Source organism: Ambystoma mexicanum, chromosome 5q, assembly GCF_040938575.1.
Source record: "Ambystoma mexicanum isolate Mex_15411 chromosome 5q, UKY_AmexF1_1, whole genome shotgun sequence".
NCBI classification, from domain to species: domain Eukaryota; kingdom Metazoa; phylum Chordata; class Amphibia; order Caudata; family Ambystomatidae; genus Ambystoma; species Ambystoma mexicanum.
In genome coordinates, this window is record NC_090933.1 from 722,937,928 (window position 1) to 722,958,835 (window position 20,908).

At 44.7% G+C, this 20,908-nt stretch overlaps 1 protein-coding gene across 3 annotated transcripts in view; it reads left to right on the forward strand.

The window, feature by feature from the left end:
* The window catches only part of TERF1 (telomeric repeat binding factor 1), a 529,145-nt gene that overhangs the window by 319,233 nt on the left and 189,004 nt on the right, over positions 1-20,908 (forward strand). For all 3 annotated transcript variants that reach the window (XM_069621207.1, XM_069621208.1, XM_069621209.1), the window contains 2 exons: positions 17,648-17,707; positions 17,813-17,919. In XM_069621207.1, the coding sequence (XP_069477308.1) occupies positions 17,648-17,707; positions 17,813-17,919 (167 nt within the window). The remainder of the gene's footprint in view (positions 1-17,647; positions 17,708-17,812; positions 17,920-20,908) is intronic.

Here is a 20,908-nt window from a genome sequence, read left to right on the forward strand (position 1 = left end):
AGTGCAAGGCCAAGACTGCGCAGCACTTGCTAACTGCAGTCTTTCCAAATCATATTGAAAAGCACACTTAACGATATAAACGGTATACCAGTATAAACAATGTGACGGTTATTATTCTTCAATGAAGTGGTTCACGGTATCTTTAACGGTATACCGTTATACCGTTACATCCCTAGTTGAGGACGCTGAGAATGAAGGGTGAAAGTTAGCAGTGGGAAGTGTAAATAACTCATGGTGGCAACAGTAAAGACAGACACAAGTGAATGTTTCAAGGGTGTTTATTTAAACAGTGTGCAGGTTGGAAAAACGCTTAATCTAAATCTAAGATGGGGCAAGCTTCGACCATCAAATGAAAAATAAGTCCGTCCTTGTGGAGACTGGTCAAAATAAAAGGGCCTATACTACAAAACCCATTTCCTGTCCTTACAACTAATATAGAAAGCGTGTGGGATAAGAGGTACAATAAAGAAAAGAAGTGTTCACAAAAGAGCAGCTGAAGCCAGGTGGCGTAAACCCTAAGCATTGGTTAACTATAGAGCCATCTAGTCTGCAGACTCCCCTACATGATTGATGCTAGAGGTCTCCCTTAGTCCGTAAGGAGGCTAATCTCCTCCCGACGACCCACTTTTTCTTAATGGAATATTGGGACAAGGCAGCTTGTAAGTACCAGGGGATGACGTGCCCTTCCCTCCCCTCAGCCGGAAATGGAAAATACCCGAATTCCCATCAGGTTGTCGACCGGGTTGGTTCACTAGATGGATTGAAAGAGGTCTGGAACGGATGGGTCAGCTCTTTGAGTCTAGTTTCCCTTGACATTCGCTAAATGTAAGCAGGCCTTTGTGGTCAGAGATATTGATTAATGCTCTTATATACAACTCTGCCACTGTATATCTAGCACAAAGGTCTCAAAGCAGGCTAAAAGGGATACATCCCCATTTGAGGATCTTTGTTGGTGACCGCCCCCCCCCCCTTCTTGTAGGGTATCCTCACAGGATCATGTCCTTTTACGCATGTCGCTTTAAGCCCCTGCATGCCTATATGTTGCGTTCGGAGGAAGAGATAAATGTCCCCATAGGAGATCTTACGTGGTACAATGTTTTGAACACGGCTACTAAATCATAGCGATGTGTACTGTTGAATGAAAACAGTTATAAGCTGTTATTTTGATGGTATCTTATTCCCTCACAGCTTCATAGGATGGACTCTGCTATCCCTGACCGATGCTGGAGATGTGCACAGGCCCTGCATATCTGGTGGTCTTGCGCTGTGATCCAGTCCTAGGGGATCACAGGGATAGATCTTCCCATGGTACCTCCGACAGTGCTCTTGGCAATGAGAACCTTGATGGACAAAATAAATCGTCTGCCAAGTTATTCACACACTTCCTGGTCGCTGTACTGCGCCAGACATTGGGGAATGGTGGGTTAAATTGTGTTTTTTTGTCACTATGTGAAAAGTCGAAGCCATCCTGAAAGGCGAAATGTCCAAGTGTCTTGCTGAATGGGAGCCCTTCATCCAGTTTGTGGCTCAGATCGATAACCCCGGACACCATCATAAGCCTCATGAAATGATTTTTTGTTACTGTGATGTTATTGCCTCAAAGCGACACCTCTACCAGATTGTTAATCCCCCAGTGCTGAATATTTTATGTTTGGATGTGTTTTACTATTGACCTTTTTCCCCCGCTTTTGTTTGTTTTTCGTTTTAGTCCAACGGTGCAACAGTGATGTTTTATCTTGATTGTAAATGTTTTCATGATATTCAAGGAAAATGTTTGTGGATGGAAGCTGCTTTAGAGTTATGTATCTGTTTGATGTTTCGAGGGGATTATGTCCTCTGACGTATTCCACATCTATGACAGTAATCACCACAGCTCTGCTGCTTCGGAAACATTTTTCGGCTCCTGCGTCGATGACGTCGATACGCTGTCCCTCGAGGGCCTCCGTCGAGCGCCGAAGTCACCGGATGTTATATGTAGGACGCATGACACCCGTAGCCTCAGTTCTGTTTTTTCCGCGAACGTGTTTGCTTCGGAATCTCGGTTCTTCTCCTTTTTAATCTGTTCTTCGTTCTTGGTTTCTTGTGAGAATCATGTCTTCGTCGTCTTCTACCCCGAGGCCGGACTTCAAGAAGTGCCGTGACTGTGGTTCCAAGATGTCGCTTATGGACACGCACAACGTCTGCCTGTGGTGCCTCGGCGAGGACCACGCCACCGATGACTGCGATGAATGCCAGTCTTTGACTTTGAAGGCCTTGCAGGAGCGGAAAAGAAGCTATCTGTAGGTAGGGTTTCCAAACCCTGCAAGTCGAAATCCACTGGGCTTTCGACCGACGATTCGAAGTGCGAGTCTCCGCGTCAGCGTAAGTCCAGGGATTCCCGGAGTGGTTCCCGCCATTCCTCTGCCTCTCTCGGCGGGTAGCTTGTCCCAACAAGCATTAATCTCTGGCGGAATGGGACTCATTTCACAAGGAGATGATGGCGATTTTTGAATTGCAGGGCTCCGTTCCGTCCACACCTTCGAGAGAAGCTGGCAGGGAATGCGCTAGGGCCACCGCTCACACGCCTTCGTGCTCGGGCGGTCGGCGCGATCATCGGGAGCTGTCGAGGTCCCAATCGGACAAGGTAGATCCCTCTAGCCATGCCCGCTCCAGTTCCCGGTCCTCGTCGCCCTCGAGACGTTGGAACCTGTGAGGCCTTCTAAGAAGGCATTGACGCCGTTGCCGCCATGTCCGTCGAGGGGCTTTCTCGAGGCTCTGCCTCTGAGGAAGCCATTGGCGCCCAGGCCGCAGAAGGACACGCTCGGGGCTCTGACCTCGAAGCTGTTGGCGCCTCGTTCGGTGTCGACGCCGATTCCGACGTCGCCTTTTGAAGAGGCTTTATCGGAGGTGCCTTGGAGACCGGAGGAAACCCCGTGGAAGGCATGAGTAAATCAGTGAGGCCTGTGTTTGAACCTTTTTCTGTACCCTCATCCAGGGATTTATTCCAGCCTTTGGATTACATCTCAGAGGTGGATGAAGGGTCTGATGTGGAGGGGTTTGTTGTTCCTGAGGTTCCTGATGACCTGTTATCTGCTCATAGCCAGATGGAAGACCTGCGTCAATCTTTACATGACGCCAGTGGTCTGGACACCTCTCTGGCAGTTGAGTTTGGCACGCCTGAGCCTGGCACACATGCCGAGTCGTCGTACAGGGGTCTCATGTCGAGGGTGATGGAGTACTTGGGGTGGTCTGCTCCACCTGTGGATTTTCTGCAGGATGACCTGACAGATATTTTGGACCAAGTTCCACCCACTGACCCGGTGCTGCCATTTCATATGGCCTTACAAAGAAGGGTGGCAGCGGCTTGGACTGCTCCGGAGAGTCTCCCGGCAGTGAATAAGTCGCTACCGAAAAAATACCGTCCAGCCAGTGGCGACCCCGGCTACTTGTCTTTGCACCCCACTCCGGAGAGTTTGGTGGTGCAGGAGGCTACGGCCCCAGCAAAGCAGGCTGCGTACCCTACCATCCCTCTGGATAGGGACGACAAGCGTTTTAACGGTTAGGCAAAGAAAGTGTTTTCATCTGGGGGTATGGGTTTAAAGGCGCCAACCCCGTTTGTGCCTTGGCAAGATTCACTCGCACTCTGTGGAATTGTGTTTCTTTGGCGGCTGAACATATTCCCGTGCACCGTGATGCGCAGGTTTGCGTGGTTGCAGAAGTGGGGGTTTGCTCCTGATGTACAGTCCTGGCTTCTCAACATGCCCTTTGATGGTGACCATCTTTTTGGCAGCAAGGCTGACGAGAGCCATGAGAGGTTGCAGACCTCCAAAGCTGCAGCGAAGTCGTTAAGTGCTGCAGTACGTCAACCTCTGCCTTTTCATCCTAGGGGACAGCAATGGAGGGGAGGTTCCTTTCGATACTACTCTTCCTTTGGTAGATCGAGAGGAGCTGCCAGTCAAAGGGGCCAACGTAGGAGTACCAGAGGTGGAAAACAAGGTACTCGAGGTGCCAAAACCGCTTGGGCAGTTGTCACTTTGCCCTCAGGCACTGCTGCAGCTGCTTCACCTCAGTCATGAGGCCATGTCCCATGGTTCATCGGTTGGGGGAAGGCTGGCGCAGCATTTTGTAGAATGGTGTGCCATTACTTGAGATGTGTGGGTGCTGGAGATCATAGCCCATGGCTACTGTCTTCCTTTCAGGCAGAGGCCTCACAACAATCCACGGGGAAGCTCTCTTTGAAGAGTCTGGATCCGCTCCTTGTGCAGGAAATCAAATCCCTGCTGGAGAAAGGCACCAAAGAACTGGTACCTGTAGCGGAAGGAACAAGGGATGGTATTCCCCATATTTTTTTATCCCGAAAAAGGACGGGGGATTGAGACCCATCATGGACTTAAGTGCTTTGAACAAGCTCCTCAGGAAGGACAAGTTCAAGATAGTTACTCTCTCTCTCAAGTCCTCCAGGCCCTTTAACTTCAGGACTGGTTGGTGTCTCTCGACATCAAGGGTGCTTACTTTCATGTGCCGATTCATCCCAAGTACAAGAAGTACCTGAGGTTCGCGCTTGGCGACTTGCATTTTCAGATTCTGGTCCTGACGTTCGGATTGACCTCTGCCCGAGGGTCTTCACCAAGCTCATGTTGGTGGTGGCTATCTCAGGAAGGGGGGGGATTCACGTCTACCCCTACCTGGACGATTGGTTGATCAGGGCGCGCTCTCCCGAGCAAGTCCTGGATAATCTGTCAGTCAACTGCCACTCTTCACAGGCTGGTCTTCGCCATCAACTTAAAGAAGTCCCACTTGACACCTACCCAGCGGCTCCAGTACATCCGAGCAGTGCTCGACACATCCCTGGGGCTGTGTTTGCTTCCCCAGGTGAGCGCTCATCACATTCTGCAGATGGTGCACAAGTTTCAACATGCCCAGAGTCTCCCGGCGTTCGAGTTCTTGAGGTTGCTCGGCCTCATGGCATCCTGCATTCTACTGGTGCCAGAGGCCAGGTTGCGGATGAGATCTCTGCAATGGGCTCTCAAGAAGCAGTGGTCGTAGTCCTCCGACAGGATGTCGGATCCCGTTCAGGTGCCTCCCTCGGTCACCCAGGATCTTCTTTGGTGGGCCGTCAAAGGCAATCTGATGAAGGGGGCTCCATTTTGGCTACCCTGGCTGGAGGTAACGATTGTGACGGATGCATCCCTCACGGGATGGGGAGCTCATGCCAACGAGTTGACAGTCAGTGGTCGTTGGTCTCCGTTGGAGTCCAGACTTCATATCAATCTGTTGGAGCTGAGGGCCGTCAGGCTAGCCCTGAAGGCTTTTCTGCCGTCTGTACGGGGGAAGAATGTCCTGATTCTGACGGACAATACAGTGGCCATGCACTACCTCAACAAAAATGGGGTGGTGGCAGGGTCTCTCCCACCGTGCAGAGAGGCGATGCAGCTCTGGTTCTGGGCCATCCAGCAGGAAATTTCGATCTCTGGCCGCAGATGAAAATGAGGCGGTCGACGCTCTGAGCAGGCAGAGCACGGTCTCTCACGAGTGGGAGCTGGCTCAGGAAGTTCTCTTGGATATCTTCGCCCTTTGGGGACCCCACAAGTGGATCTCTTAACCACCAGTGTCAACCAGAAGTGCGACAGATTCTGCTCGCAGGAATTTCCTCCAAGGGAAACCTTAGGGGATGCGTTCGTAGTGGAGTGGTCCTTCCCACTGCTATACACGTTTCCTCCAGTCCCCGTCATTCCGCAAGTGTTGCGGAGGTTCAGTTCCCGAATGATCCTCATTGCTCCGGCATGGGCCAGGAGAGTGTGGTACCCGGACCTTCTCGACATGTCCATCTGCCTTTCATGCTGTTTTCCCTACCAAGACGATCCGCTCTCACAGGAGGGGGGTTGGGTTCTCCATCCTGAGGTCAAGTCTCTCAACCTTCATGCTTGGTTTCTGAAAGGTTGAGATACAAGGATTGGGACCTCCCTGAAGACGTGTTGGAGGTGTTGCTCTCGGCCAGAAGGCCAGCAACAAAATCCCTGTACCGTTGCTGTTGGAGAAAGTTCTGCGACTGGTGCAGGGTACAGAATGTGGATCCTTTTCAGTGTTCAATTCCTGTGGTTCTGTCTTTTTTGCTTTCTTTGGCGCACAAGGGCCTGCAAGTGGGTACCATTAAAGGTTACCTAGCGGTGCTGTCCATGTTTAAGCGCTTGTCTGAGGAATGTTCTTATTTTAAGATTCCTTTGATTTCTCAATTTCTTAAAGGGCTGACAAATGTGTTCCCACCGTCTCCTTTCCAGATGGGATTTGAACCTAGTTCTGAAATTCCTAATGGGTGCTCGGTTAGAGCCCTTACATTCTTGTACTTTGAGACTGTTGACCTTTAAAACTGTATTTTTGGTTGCGGTTACTTCCGCTCGCAGAGTGAGTGAGCTGCAGGCACTTACCGCCAAGCCACCTTTCACAGTGTTTCATAAGGACACGTTTGTCCTTGGGGTTCGTCGTCCTTCTCTTCCGAAGGTTGTGTCAGATTTTCATTTGAGCCAGGAGGTAATTCTTCCGGCGTTCTATCCTCCTCCGCATCCTGGTAAGGAAGGGGAGAGGCTCCATAGGATGGATCCTAGGAAAACTTTGAGCTTCTATCTCTCACGATGTCCCAGGTCAGAGTGGACGATCAGCTATTTGTGGGATACACTGGAAGGCGTTTAGGTAGAGCTGTTTCTAAGCAGACCTTGTCCCAATGGATCATCTTGACAATCTCTGAATGCTACCGTCTGGTTGGTAAGGACCCTCCGGTAGGCTTACGGGCCCATTCTACTAGGGGTGTGGCTGCCTCTACTGCTCTGCAGAGGGGTGTTCCCATTCGTAATATCTGTGAAGCAGCCACATGGGCCTCTGTCCATACTTTTGTAAAAACACTTCTCCCTGGATTCTATCCATGGGCAATATTTAGCCTTTGGTAAGGCGGTCCTCTATTCTGCAATTTGATTGGGCATTCTAAAATTCTAAATTCTTTTCCCACCTCCATACGTTGGTACTGCTTTGGGAGTCTGTCATAGATGTGGAATATGTCGGAGGACACAATCCCCTCGAAGAACAAGTTACTTTCTTACCTGGTAACGTTCTTTCGATGGGATGTTCCTCTGACGTATTCCACATCGCACCCTCCCAGCCTGCCCCTATACAGAATTTTGTATGCGATTGCAGCTTAAGTTTCCGCAAGGCTTTCTGTAGTCATACTGGCAGTAGATTGGTGCCACACGTTCTGGGGAATAAACTACAACGGAGGCTACGGGTGTCGTGCGTCCTACATATAACATCCGGTGACGTTGGCGCTCGACGGAGGCCCTCGAGGGACAGCGTATCGACGTCATTGACGCAGAACGCGGACGCCGAAAAATGTTCCGAAGCAGCACAGTTGTGGGTGATTACTGTCATAGATGTGGAATACGCCTGAGGAACATCCCATCGAAAGAACGTTACCAGGTAAGAAAGTAACTTGTTCATCTGAGCTAAAGGAGCCGTGCACTGTTAAATAATTCTGTTTTCAATAACATTTGAATGCAAAAAAAGAGAATTGGTCATATTAATTTCTTCCTTAAATTGAACATTGTGTACACCAGAAGCCTTGAAAAGATGTGCTTTTTACCATACTTGTATTATTGTTCTGAAAAAGACATTTGCTTTGTCATCCTGTAAAGTAGTAAAAACTTCCCTTGCTTTATCTGAACTGGCGTTATGAAAAGAATATTTGTTTTGTCATTCTGAGGAAAGTATTAGGTGGACAAGACATTTGTATGCCTTTGAGAGACTCGTCCTGATGCAAAAACATTGTGACTGACTTACCTGAAGTAAGCCGGGGGGAAGGGAGTCAACCCTGGATATAAGAAGTGTTTTTGGTGGCGTTATATGTTTGAGTTGTTGCATTTTTATATTAAGTCGAACTTTGAAACGTGTACCTTGCACTGTTTGCTTGTATATGTTAGTCTGAGGGTTAGATTGAGTTTGGACACAAGGTCATCCTGTTTTAGTTTTAATTTCATAGGAAGGGGCATTTACGCCAGGATAGTTAATCCTTCATCCATACACCCTTTTTTGTTAATGATTAATGTTGAGAAAAGTATCTCCGTGTTTCCGCCTCTCATTGCTGGCCCCTCACAGGACGCTACCATATTTTGGCAGAAATAGTGTGGACATGTTTTCTTATAGTAGCATTACTAGCATTATGCGCTAAGCAAACATGAGTTTATTCTTATAGGGGAATACTGGCATAAATTGGTGCAGCCAGCATGAAAATGTTTTATACTGGCATAATATTGTTGACAAAGGCATCGAGAAAATGTGTGGCGAAATGCTCCTGTGCACTGTTGGTGGCTTGCATTTATTGAACTTTTTCATGACTTAACCTACAAAACCGATTGCAAACTGCCTAAATCTTTATCTGAGTTTTTCACAAAAACAGTACTATAAAATGCACCATTTTAACCCATTATGAAAACAATTTTCACGGAGCGAGATTAAACCCCACCGGACCCCCTTTAGTGGGTTTGGACTCCCTCACTACGCTTGGTCACTCTGCTATATTTGTGGGAAATATTTGAAATTGTAAATTCTCCAGCCAGCACTGCCCCATGTGCTCCTCTCTTAGTGCTCCCCGAGGCCATCACCTAGAATTGAGTAATTGCTGCAATGGCACTCATATCGCTTGATTTGGCAGGCAGATCAATAGTCACCAGTCAGCTAGTGCATCACACAATCTAGTATAGCGGACTGATTGCAGCAGGACCAACATTGATTTCCTTCCCTGTTGCTGCTTGCCAGTTACAGGAGTTGCTTGGGACAGTCTAGAGTACTGACCCACAGTAGAATGAGTAAAACTCTGCTTCGCCCTGTTTAGTCTTATTTAGCACATCTTCTGACATTTGCACTGATTCTTGGATTCTGGACCCTCAGTTTTCAGTCAGGTGCTGTGACAACCTTTCTGACTGAGCTCAAAGGCACTACCTCAGCTGCTCCACTCAGTCTTGCATGGATTATGGTACAATGCAGCTGTTCATGCACCATGGAATATCATTGGCAAAGCCAACCAGACATTTTTTATTTTTTTAAATTGTTTTATTGTTACAGTTGATAAATCAACTTTTCAATATAAAATATACATATAAAAACAAAAAAAAGAATTCTAACAATTACAACCACCGTTGCAAATCATCCTTAAACACATAGAATAACATAATAGAATAACATAATATCCTCATTTACACTAACATAATTTTCCTAACTATTTACCATACCTATAATGTATTTACATTAAAACAATAAAACATATAAAAGTTCAGTCAAGAACATCAATCATGATAGCTTTCTTTCCCTAATCCCCACCAGAGGGTACATTCAACCAGTCAAAATCTCCATAAATTCAAGTCACCATACTCTTCGAGGATGATTTGCCTACAATAAGAAATAACTGGAACATTTCAAGACAGTATCATTACAATTATTTATAGCTATGTATCTTTAGTTCAGTATACCATTAACATTGCTATTCCCCAGCACAATTATTGTCATCTTTTAATTTCAGGGCCAGTAGAAAATTGACTACTGCAATTCTCACTTTAGTCAACCTAGTGTTGTAAACATACCACCAAAATGATTCCTTCGTGAGTAATATATAGCCTTCAAAATATGATCTAAAGTACAAGGTTCTTTTATCAATTAAAGAAGGACAAATGACTATCGGATAATGTTTCGCTCACATTCACATCTTTGCAGAATCTACAGTAATTCACCTTCACCGGTATTAACTTCCATTTAACCAAAACATCCCTGGTGTGCCAGACGTTAAACCTGAATCTCAAGAACATATCTCTGTATTTTGCTACCGGAAATTTCATGAAATATGATTCTGCTGTTCTTAGCTTTTTTATCTCTATCTTATAAATCGCCGAATGCTTGGTCTTTACACATTGATCATAAGTGTTGTACCAATACCTTAGCAGAATCTTTCTCTTAGCCTTCATTGAGTCATTTATCAACAATTCCTCAGACACATTAGCATTCTGGAGAAATTCTTGAACCTTCCGCCTCCATATGGCCATTGATTAATGAATGGTCTGTTGTTTTTATGCATGTGGACAGTATGTGCATGATAGATTTCTCTTCTACCGCTGGTATATATTTGCGATACATACAACACAGTTTCCACATATACATTATGTAGAGCGAAGTCAGCCCAAGCTCATATCGCACCAGATATATTGACACAGATTTAGGTAACTTCAACAATGATTTCCAATAAGAACCTTCCAAAATTGCCCAAAACAATTCGTCCCTCCAAGCCCTTGACTCAGCGCCGTATATCACCGTTCGTACAGCTTTCTGACAATAATATATAACTATAGGTCTTAAGGAAAACATTCCCTATTTATAATTCAGCAGTGATGCCTGTGCAGTAGCTGTTTTCATTTTCGATTTTATTTTGTTATAAATTGGTATATCAGACTCTGAAGTGTTCACATTCAGGCCTAGATATTTATATTCCCTAACATCTTCTATGCGCTGGGTCTGGAGATGCCAGCAGAGACGAGCTGTTTTATTTCCATGTTTTGTTTCCAACTTCATAGTTTTTGATTTCTTCACATTTATAGTCAGTTCTTTCTCTCACACATATGTTCCCACCACATCCAACAATCTCTGTAATCCCCTGGCTGTTTTCGCCAACAACACCAAATCATCAGCATAAAACAGCCAGGGGATCGCGATCGAGGCCAGGCAAGGCGAATCTGATACCATTATCCTGAATTCATCTGCCAAATCCGCCATGTAAAAATTAAACAACGAGGCAGCCATTCGGCATCCCTGCTTCAGTCCTCTAAAAGTATTAATGCAGCGAGTCAAGGTGCCATCCAATGAGATTCGAACCTGAATCGAGGTGTTTGTATGGAACTCCTATATCTGGAATTGCAGATGTACCGGATGCGTTTTATTTGCCAATTTTTTAAATAACTGCCTAGACACAGAGTCAAAGGCAGTTTCAAAATCTATGAATGCCATAAATAAATTTAGTTTCATCTGCTGCTCGTGTTTTTTAATAGCATGAATGGCTTGTAAATTCACTCCTGTTCCGAAACCCGGTCTAAAACCCGTCTGAAAGGGATCATTAATTCCAGCCGCATTGGTCCATTGATTAAATTCATCTAGCACTATGCAAGCAAATAACTTGCCAGGTGCATCCAACAATGCCACCGGCCTGTAATTCTTTGGGTCTGTTCTGTCTCCCTTTTTATAAATTGGTATTATAATCGATTTCTGCCAAGAGGCTGGAAGTTTATCTGTAGACAGTTTGAACAAATATTACCTGGAGAATGGCAGCCCATGCTTCTGGATATTCTTTAAGCATCGAATTGGAGAGCCCATCAGGTCCAGTTGCCCTCGATGAGCTCAGCTTCTTAATATGATATAAGATATCCTCCTCCGTGATTCTTAAATGTGATGCTTCATTAGGATTCTGGCTTAGCTGCCTGTTGGCCCATACACTACTTGCATATAGGGATGAATAATACTGCATCCATACATCCTCTGGTACCGCATTAATTTGACTGATAGATTGGACAGGGACGTATATATTTTTTATTAACCCCCAGATCATTGCAGAGCTCTTTGAAGCCAAGGAATGAAGCATTATTCTCGCATCTTGTAATATCATCTGGGCTCTGTGATTTTAGCCAGTTCTTATAAGCATTTTTCAATTTAGCACTTACCCTTTTCCTTTCTACCAGACTAAATTCATTAAGGTTACGAATGTCCTTCCTGCGGTTCATCTTTTTTTAGTCTGACTTCATTATCGCTCACATGATGTATTTTTTGATTATAGTGTCCCACTTTAAAACATTTTTTAAAAAGATGAAGAATGGCTGTATAATTCCCTTCTTGATACATTACATTCAGTTCCAGAATATCTTTAGTATATGATATGGCTTTCAATAAATCTGATATCGGCGAAGTCCATTTAAATCGATTACCCCTCGCAGACAGCGTCAGAGACTTAGCATAGACATCTTTATCTTCACACTCGCTATTAACAGACCGTTGCCAATCCATTGATAATATACTATGGTCACTCTGTTTAGATTCGGAGATTCTAAACTTAATTAGCAAGTTGAACATATTATTGTCTACGAAAATATAATCTATCAATGACGTTGAATTCTCTCTACTCCATGTATGCTTCGGGGGAATATCCTCTGAGATTGCCCCGTTGACCATGTTAAGACCTCTATCCTTCATCAGCAGATTCCATTGCTTAGCTGCCACCTTTTAATTTTCTTCCATCTCTCTCCAAACAATTCATATTCAGGTCACCCGCCACCATAGTGTAATTTATCGTATGATCCTTTGCTATTAAATCTAAACACTCCCCCATATCTTTAGTTGCTATCTTTGATATCCAGATGGTTCCAATATATATTTACACAAGCAATAACTTTGTTACCATAACTGATTTTGACTACCTGAATATGTTTGTTTGGTGAGTACCAGGGCTTCATCTTCCAACCATTACCAGTCTTAACTACAACCATTAATCCTGCCTTAGGTCTGCCTCGAACTTGGCTGGTTGCAGCTATCAATTCAATTTGGTGATTTTCCCAAACCGGAGCAGAATCTAGATCATACTGCTCCAGCTGGGCCCTTCAAGAGGTATTTAAATGTGAATTACCTCTCGTATTCCATGAAGCTATCTTTACAACTTGTTTTTCCATACTGTTGCCTAGCTATTATCTCTTCAACATTGCACCAGTAGGTGGATAAATTACAGAGCGTGATCATTCATTATTCCCAGTAGAGTATGAAACTGACACTGTATTCTGCTTCCAAGGTTTGTTGCCAGGCATTCCAATTTTTTTTGGCTGGTTTACCTCTATTCTTTGAGCTTTCTTTGCCAAGTTAAGTAGCTTAAACCCATTCTGATAAATTTCCATTCTTCCCTGCCATATTGCATCCTTCACAACATTTGACATTATCCATATCTTAACCACTGTTCGATCATATTCATGAATAAATTAAATCTGGGCAAGGTCAGATGACTTCACTCCTTGCAACCGTGGAATATTTCCCAAAATATTCAAGACCGAAGATCTGTTTAGATCATACAGACCAAATTCACCTCCTCTGCACTGCAATATTAGACTTACATGCGTTGAATCATTACAATTCCCATGCCGCCCATTCATCCTCTCATTAATTTCACTTTGTTTGCCATAGGTAGTTCTCTTTACCTCAGACATATTATGTGGGAACTTCTGATCTGTTTGCCTACCTTCATGCTCAGTATTCTTTTCCACATTACTTTGCGGCGGCCTTAATAACGCATTCATTGGGTTCTCATGCAACCGATTTGAATTTTCCCCTCCCTCCTTTTTGGAGGTCACTACAGGCTGCACCATAAATTGCCTCCGAGATTTCTCAATCTCTTCTCTGCGCTCTTCAAGTGTCATATATGTACCATGATTGGCTGGTTCAGTTTGTACAAATCCAGCAGATATTTCGGAGTCACGTATCCCTGCCACAGTTCTTTTTGTCTCACTACTTTCCCCTTCCTTTTTTCGTAATTCATGCACCAATTTGTCCAAAGGGGCATATGTCAGATCACTTTGCGGAGTATCAGGGGTTTCTATTACCACTTGTATTGGATGTATTACCTGCCCCTTTACCTTAGCCAAAGCGCCATATTTTCTAACAATAGCGGCACTTTTGTCCTGCACTCGTTTATCAGGCACGGTAAGGAGTTTTTTTATAAATTGCCTGGAATTCTTGCTTTTTAGCATTTTGGATATTTTTTTGTTCTTTGCCTTCTTTTGAATTATTGGTTTAAGTAACTTTACATCTTTTTGACTATGTTGCTGAAGTCCTTAAGCGGCAAAAATATTATGCACAGGATTGGTAACCTCCCCTCCCTCCTTTTTGGAGGTCACTACAGGCTGCACCATAAATTGCCTCCGAGATTTCTCAATCTCTTCTCTGCGCTCTTCAAGTGTCATATATGTACCATGATTGGCTGGTTCAGTTTGTACAAATCCAGCAGATATTTCGGAGTCACGTATCCCTGCCACAGTTCTTTTTGTCTCACTACTTTCCCCTTCCTTTTTTCGTAATTCATGCACCAATTTGTCCAAAGGGGCATATGTCAGATCACTTTGCGGAGTATCAGGGGTTTCTATTACCACTTGTATTGGATGTATTACCTGCCCCTTTACCTTAGCCAAAGCGCCATATTTTCTAACAATAGCGGCACTTTTGTCCTGCACTCGTTTATCAGGCACGGTAAGGAGTTTTTTTATAAATTGCCTGGAATTCTTGCTTTTTAGCATTTTGGATATTTTTTTGTTCTTTGCCTTCTTTTGAATTATTGGTTTAAGTAACTTTACATCTTTTTGACTGTTGCTGAAGTCCTTAAGCGGCAAAAATATTATGCACAGGATTGGTAACCACCCCAGATCTCAGCTCAGAACCATTTTTATCAATCATCTCCTCCTCTTTACGATCAATTACTTCTGATAATTCCTCAACCTTTTCTTGCTGTATGGCACAGCCATTCCTTTGCTCTTTGCCATCTTTTCGTTTTAATTTTTTAACTGTTAGATTCACTTCTCTTACTTGTTCTGCTTTAGCCACTTGTAGCGGCGCCTGCACAGCGACTTCTATTTGATTTTGTCTCATTTCAAATTTCTTGTTACCAGCCTGTATTGGAGGTGAATTTAAAACCTCTCGCTGTACATATGTCGTCTTGATTCTACTAATTCTCTCAATAAGAAGTTTTGATCAATGAGTCTCGAATCAAGGGACTCATAAAGCTTTGCTAGCGCAAATAGGGCAGTATTCATAGCCTGCAGTGTATTTTCAGCACCTAATAATGCATCCTGAACCGCCTTTTCCTTTATATTCACTGCTTTAGTTCTACATTGCCGCGCCGTGGGTTGTGTAAATGAGATAAGAGAGGACAGAGGACTCATGTTGTGAGTCAAGGAACATCTGGGGACTGAGACAATTGCTCTCTTTCTTCTAGGTCGATTGAATGCATCCCCTGATTATTCATATTCAAATCTAGTGGGACAATTTCATCATCTGAAAGCATTTCACCCTGATCATTCTTTTGTTCCTCATTCACAACAGTCTCACCATTACTATTTTTTTTACATTCTTGTTGGCAGCCTACTGCTGTTGCATGTATTTGAACAGTAGTTACTGTATTCGTTACTACTGGGTCAACATGTTCCTTCTGGACCGGCAAAACAAACTCCCCCAACAGGTCCTTTTGGGTAAAAGCCATCATCAAGGAGTCTGAGGGTGAGCAAAGATCAATAGGTCGAACTCGCTCCTTCCCCCCTCATTATTATTTCCTACACACGGTATCATGTTGTATCTTGCACCTCAATACCATCAGCGGGAACCAAATTTGTTGGTACGTTTATAGACGGACATTCAGGATAAAATGTTCGAATGTGCGTTGTGTTTGACAACAATCTAGAGCGAGAAGCCGCCCTGCGCAGTACATTTGGGACTACAGTTCCACGCTTGGGTGTTACCATCATTGAGTCACAGTCAGCTATCGCATTGCCCATAGGTGGCATTCCTGTGCGCAAGGTATACATTTTGGTCATCGTTATACAACTTATTAGTGGACCAGGAGAAACACCTCTACACAGAATAAACAATAAAAACTAAGATGAACCGAATAGGAGAATACAAAAGAAAAATACATTAAAATATAAATATAATTCTGATTCTTGGCCCCCACACTCTGCTCACCAGCTCTAACAGCAGTAACAGCTCTTTCAAGCGCGCGCGCGCTGTTACTAATGAAGGGAGTGCTGGGAGCCGGATTTCACGGAGGCGGAGCCAAATGATCACTATGAAACAAAATGAAATGTTTGTAACAAACAACCACCACACAAAATGAAATATTCAAAGTTGCTATGTTGAATTGTATGCTCCCAATACCGTGTTGGCGTCAGTAAAAAAACGTTCAAAACAATCCTCGTTGCAAGTCAGAAAACGCAGTTCCTCAGCACTAACAGCCCTTTCAAGCCCTTCCACGAATGCGCGCCTATTGTTCATTTATAACGCGCTTAATACCAGTGAATGGTTTCAACCCTTGTTGCACTACGTTGTCTTGTTTTCAAGACAAACACGTTGCCCCTGAGCTATCCTTCCTCCCCAATCCATCACAAACACGGCTTTACCATGCCAGCCTGTTCCATTAAAATATTAATTTTGTCTTTAAATCCCATGATGTTTTTGGATAATGTCAATGTCCAAATGCGCTTTAAATTGCACCATTGGCTGCTAATTTGGCAATAGTTCAAGCAGCATTCCTTGGGGAAAAGGTGAAGGAGGTCCCATACCAGTAAGTTTGCACGCCCACACAGCGTTTCCGAATGTAGACCCTCACCCACCATTTGAATCATTAGCCTCACCTCTCCCTCAAAGTTTTGGGCTAGTTGTGTCCTTGGTTGGTATAGACGTTACTGCATTAGAAGAGTTGCTATTTTGAGATTGGCAGTGCAGCCAGCAATTTGCCTGCCTTCATTATGTGCAGGGAGATGGCTGAGTGGATGTACTGAACAAAATACTGGATTCCAAACATTACATGCTGTGCGTTTACTTCTGCATGCAACGCAGTGCATCACAGAATGAGTGTTACAGCTTGGAAGGCTGCGAGTGCCTTCTGAATGATGCACGAAAGAGGACATATGCCATGCCCTCTCCCGCGTACACCGGAAAGAGGCATGACATCCCAGTTGAATCGCACATCTGCGTGCCATAGTCCGATTCTTGCAAGCAGCGTGCTCTTAGAGAATCGCACATCTGATTCTCTGGTAACCAGGCAACGCAGCTTGCTGTGACCATGAATGTGACTATATGGTGTGATGGAAGAGGATTAACCGTCAGGGAAATTCATCAATTAAAAGGCAGGCTGGTTTGTCCGAGAGACCTAGGGGGCTGTGGAAGATCAGTCAGAAGGAAGAACGGACTGACCGTTCATTCACACACTGCACTGACTCACTACTTGACTTAATCGCCGACGATTCACTGACGTATCTCGTTGATTGTCTGGTATTCCCTCTGACACACCCGCAGATATATTATCAGACCTAATCACTGTGTGGATGTCTCGCTCACTGAACGTATTCTCTGACCAACTGACTATCTTTAGCCATTGATGGACGTATTTACCGCTTGGCACCCTCATTTATTTAAGTTTTGCCAGCATATAGCAATCAAAATGCGTGTGCAAGGACATCTCTCACTGCTAAGAAAGCTGGAGTTGGGTGATGGTAGTCCTGTTCCCCCACGTCCACAAGCCTAGTAAGAACATTTTGTAGTCTGGTCCTCTTTTATTTTGCCTCTTTTTGTGTGTGCTAATACTGTTACTTAAAGTATAATTCCTTTGTTCAATGTGGTGGTTAATATGTACCATTTCCCACCATCTTAAAATACTTTTGCACAAGCTTTTCTATCAAATTCTAAATGAAGGTCTCAGTCAATACTTTTTGCTTTGTTGTGCTACTTTTTTGTTAGCAGAGGATTTGCAATCCAATACTGAGGATATTCACATCTTTAATGATTCAAGAGCTAAAACAACAAAATAATTTCTGTAGCATTCTTATTGTTTTTTTGTTTTTTTACCAAGTAACCCGGTAGAAGAGCCCAGTTGTGAAACCGATTTGCCAAAGAATGAGGAGCATTTAAGGTAAGTAAGGTGTAATTGTACTTGCTATCGTGCAGTGACCTGATTGCCAGAATGTCCAATACTATTATGGGATGCCAATGCATTTGCTCCAATCTTTTTCTTCAGAGCCCATAAACGTCTGTTTTCTGCAAAACTGCGCAAGCCCTGGAGTCCACAGCAACACAGTTCTCGCAAGAAGCTTGCAGCACATGAGAGGAAACATGATCTTAAAAGTAAGACTTTACTTTCTTTAAGAATTTAAGCAGTTGCAAACAATTTATACACCTTATTTGCATAGATTCACATGTCATTGGAACATGCCAAACTCTTGAGGAAAAACACTTGGCTTGAAAGGACTAGTAGGAGCTGTCCTGAGCAATAACTATTACCACTGCTGCAATAACTACTCACAGAACAAATACAATAATTAAAGAATGTAGCTTTTACTTGTGAATCTTTTAAAACGCCTGAGGCATTGCTTTCTCCTCTGCCACTAGATTGCAAACTGTACTGTCCAATATGCAGTTTGTTTAGATTGTTTCAATGTATTTGGAAAATATAGTGCATTAAAATTAATCTTCACTTCATTATATAAAAGTACAGTATAATCTGACCTTTTAAAACCATTATTCACCAATATGAACTGATTTGAAGACCAGAAAAATTGCAACCTCTACTTTAATCAACTCGTATTCATAGTCTTGATCCAATTTGATGAGCAACACTATTGCCAAATAGAGCATGGTACAATAAAATAGAATTTCTCTAATAATGTTTAGGTGTGAGAGTAACCTGTCCCTGTCAAGGCGTTTGGGAGCCCATCTCAGCCTGGTGTGGGAGGCCTATCACAGGGAAAGCCAGTGCCAGTCCTACCCACCAGAGGTGGGAAGTGGCAGTTAGGAGGGCTCCAGTCCCTGTCGCTTTCTTGTTCTTGTGTGATTGAAACTAATACCACTCTTAATCACCCCATAGTTCAATTTCCAAGTGCTGGCCACTTTTCTCACTAGGGCCGGAAAACAAAGAATCAATAGCCTACCAGAACAGGTACCCAGTGTCGGCACACCCCAACTCGCAGCAGTACACCATGAAACTTCTGCACGACCAAGAGCCATTGAGTGTGCGAAATGGTGCCTTCTGCTCCGTACAACCAGCACGCTCGCTGGCAGCAGAGCCATGGAGCACAGTTGTAACAAAGACTGTCTGTCGCTTGGAAATTAGCAACCACTTACTGACACGAGAGCTGCGGAGCGTCGACTGATTCCAAGGACTTGGACTCTCACATGAACTGGAACTTTGATTTTGGTGGGCCACCATTGACGGTCCAGGTCGATACCACATGAGAGAAAAGGGCAGTGTTTGGATCTCCTCATGTGTTCTGATATCTGTAACAAGTCCCAAGGGGGGTGCTCAGCAAGACTGGCCCGGGGAACCAGAAGGGGAGAGACAGAAGGGGGAGGATATCAGGGACAACCAGAAACAGTAAGGTGTGGTTGATGTCAGAGGAGGAGGAGGAGATGGTGGCAGAGCGAGACCAGAGGCTGGTGGAAAACAGTGTGGAGGTGTTTCATTGTGAAGGTGAGGTTTTGGCTGGTGGACTGTGTTGTGAGTGAAAGTGGTAGTAAGGAGTGAGTGAAGGATGACTGAGGGAGTGAATGGAGGAAGATTGTGGAGAAGGTGGTTTGGGATAGTAGTGGTGTTGAGGTGAAGCAGTTGCGGTGTGTAGGTGGGAGGACTGGCAGTGTAGAGGTGGGAGCAGTTTAGAGGGGCAGAGAGAGTAGTAGTGGGCTGTAAGGAGAGGAGCCACTAGAGGCGTATTAGGAAGGTAACAATTGGATGGATGGGAGAGGAAGTGAGGGGGAGAGAGAGAAGGAAGAAAGAAGGTGAGCAGAGTAGGGAAGGAGGAGGCGAGTGTAGAAAGAGAAACAGAAATAGAACGTAAGATCCAGGGAAAGCAGTAGAACTGTGTGGTAGTCCAGGAGACTGCTCAGGATGACTGGAAGGCACTATCCAACTGGGATTCCTTATAGATGTCATCTAGATTGCAGAGGAAGATTAGATAGACAAGGCATTTGCGTTTAGGCCATCACCTATAGACGGATAGCTTTTAGATAGTAGGGTTTGCTGATCACTAGAATCAGTCCAGTGTCGAGATAAGCCTGGGTTAAGGTCGGATTGCACATCCCTAGGTTGGAGAAAGTTGATTCTCATTTCTTAATTTGATTGGTAAAATCTAGCATATATATATCTCCAGGGAGGGACGGGGACCCCGCCGGGGCTCCCCTGGACCATTGTGGGACTTGGGGGACGATCAACCCCCATGTAACGGTCAACCCGCCTTGGAACTTAATTAGGATATAGCAAGCACACCTTAATTAAAGGAACTGTTTTAGTTGGGAAATTAGCATACTTACTCCCAAAAAGGAGGATGTTGTGTGAATTAAGGGTGCAGTGGAGAAATAAGTGACTCTGATTACTGTTACGTTTGAATGTAACTTTTTATGCCAGTGTTCAAAACTTGTGGACACTTCCTTGTAGACATCTCCCGCCAAGTATGGCTGCATGCTACGAAGTTTTCAAAGGAGGTTCAGGACAACGTGCTTGATCCTCCCCTTGGAGGTTAAAGAACTGTTCTACTCCTCCACGGATGAGGAACTCACGAAGACCAAGGCAAGTACTGAAACTGCAAGTCATTGTCGGTCCTTGCGAAAACACCAGCAAAGGCATTATACTTGGAGGTCGGGGTCTGAAACGAGCTCCTTCTCTGTTTTCAGAGGCTTTCAAGACCGCCGTGCGCACCGAGCAGAGGCTCCAGCTGGCAGCCCCCGCCGTAAATAGCAACAGCAAGGTGGCCGTTTTTCCTCTCTGCCAGCAGCCTCCTCTTCAGCAAAGGATGGTCTCTCCGCCGATAAAACAGCTAAATATTTTCCATCTGTCACACGAGACTCCGGTGGGAGAACGAATTTCGTCTCATCTGGAGACATGGCAGACCATCACAGAAGACCGATGGGTTTTGTCCGTCGCTCGGGTGGGCATCCGCTTGCCCTTGCCCCATATCCCACCCTCTCACCCTCCTCTCCAGCAGTCTGGGTCGCCCTCCCTCAGAGCCGAGGTACAGAAACTTCTAGACCTCAGAGCAGTGTAACCTGTTCCCTTGTGGGAACAAGGGGAGGGCTATTACTCCTGTCTGTTTAAAGTGCCCAAACCCAACCATGCTGGCCTGCG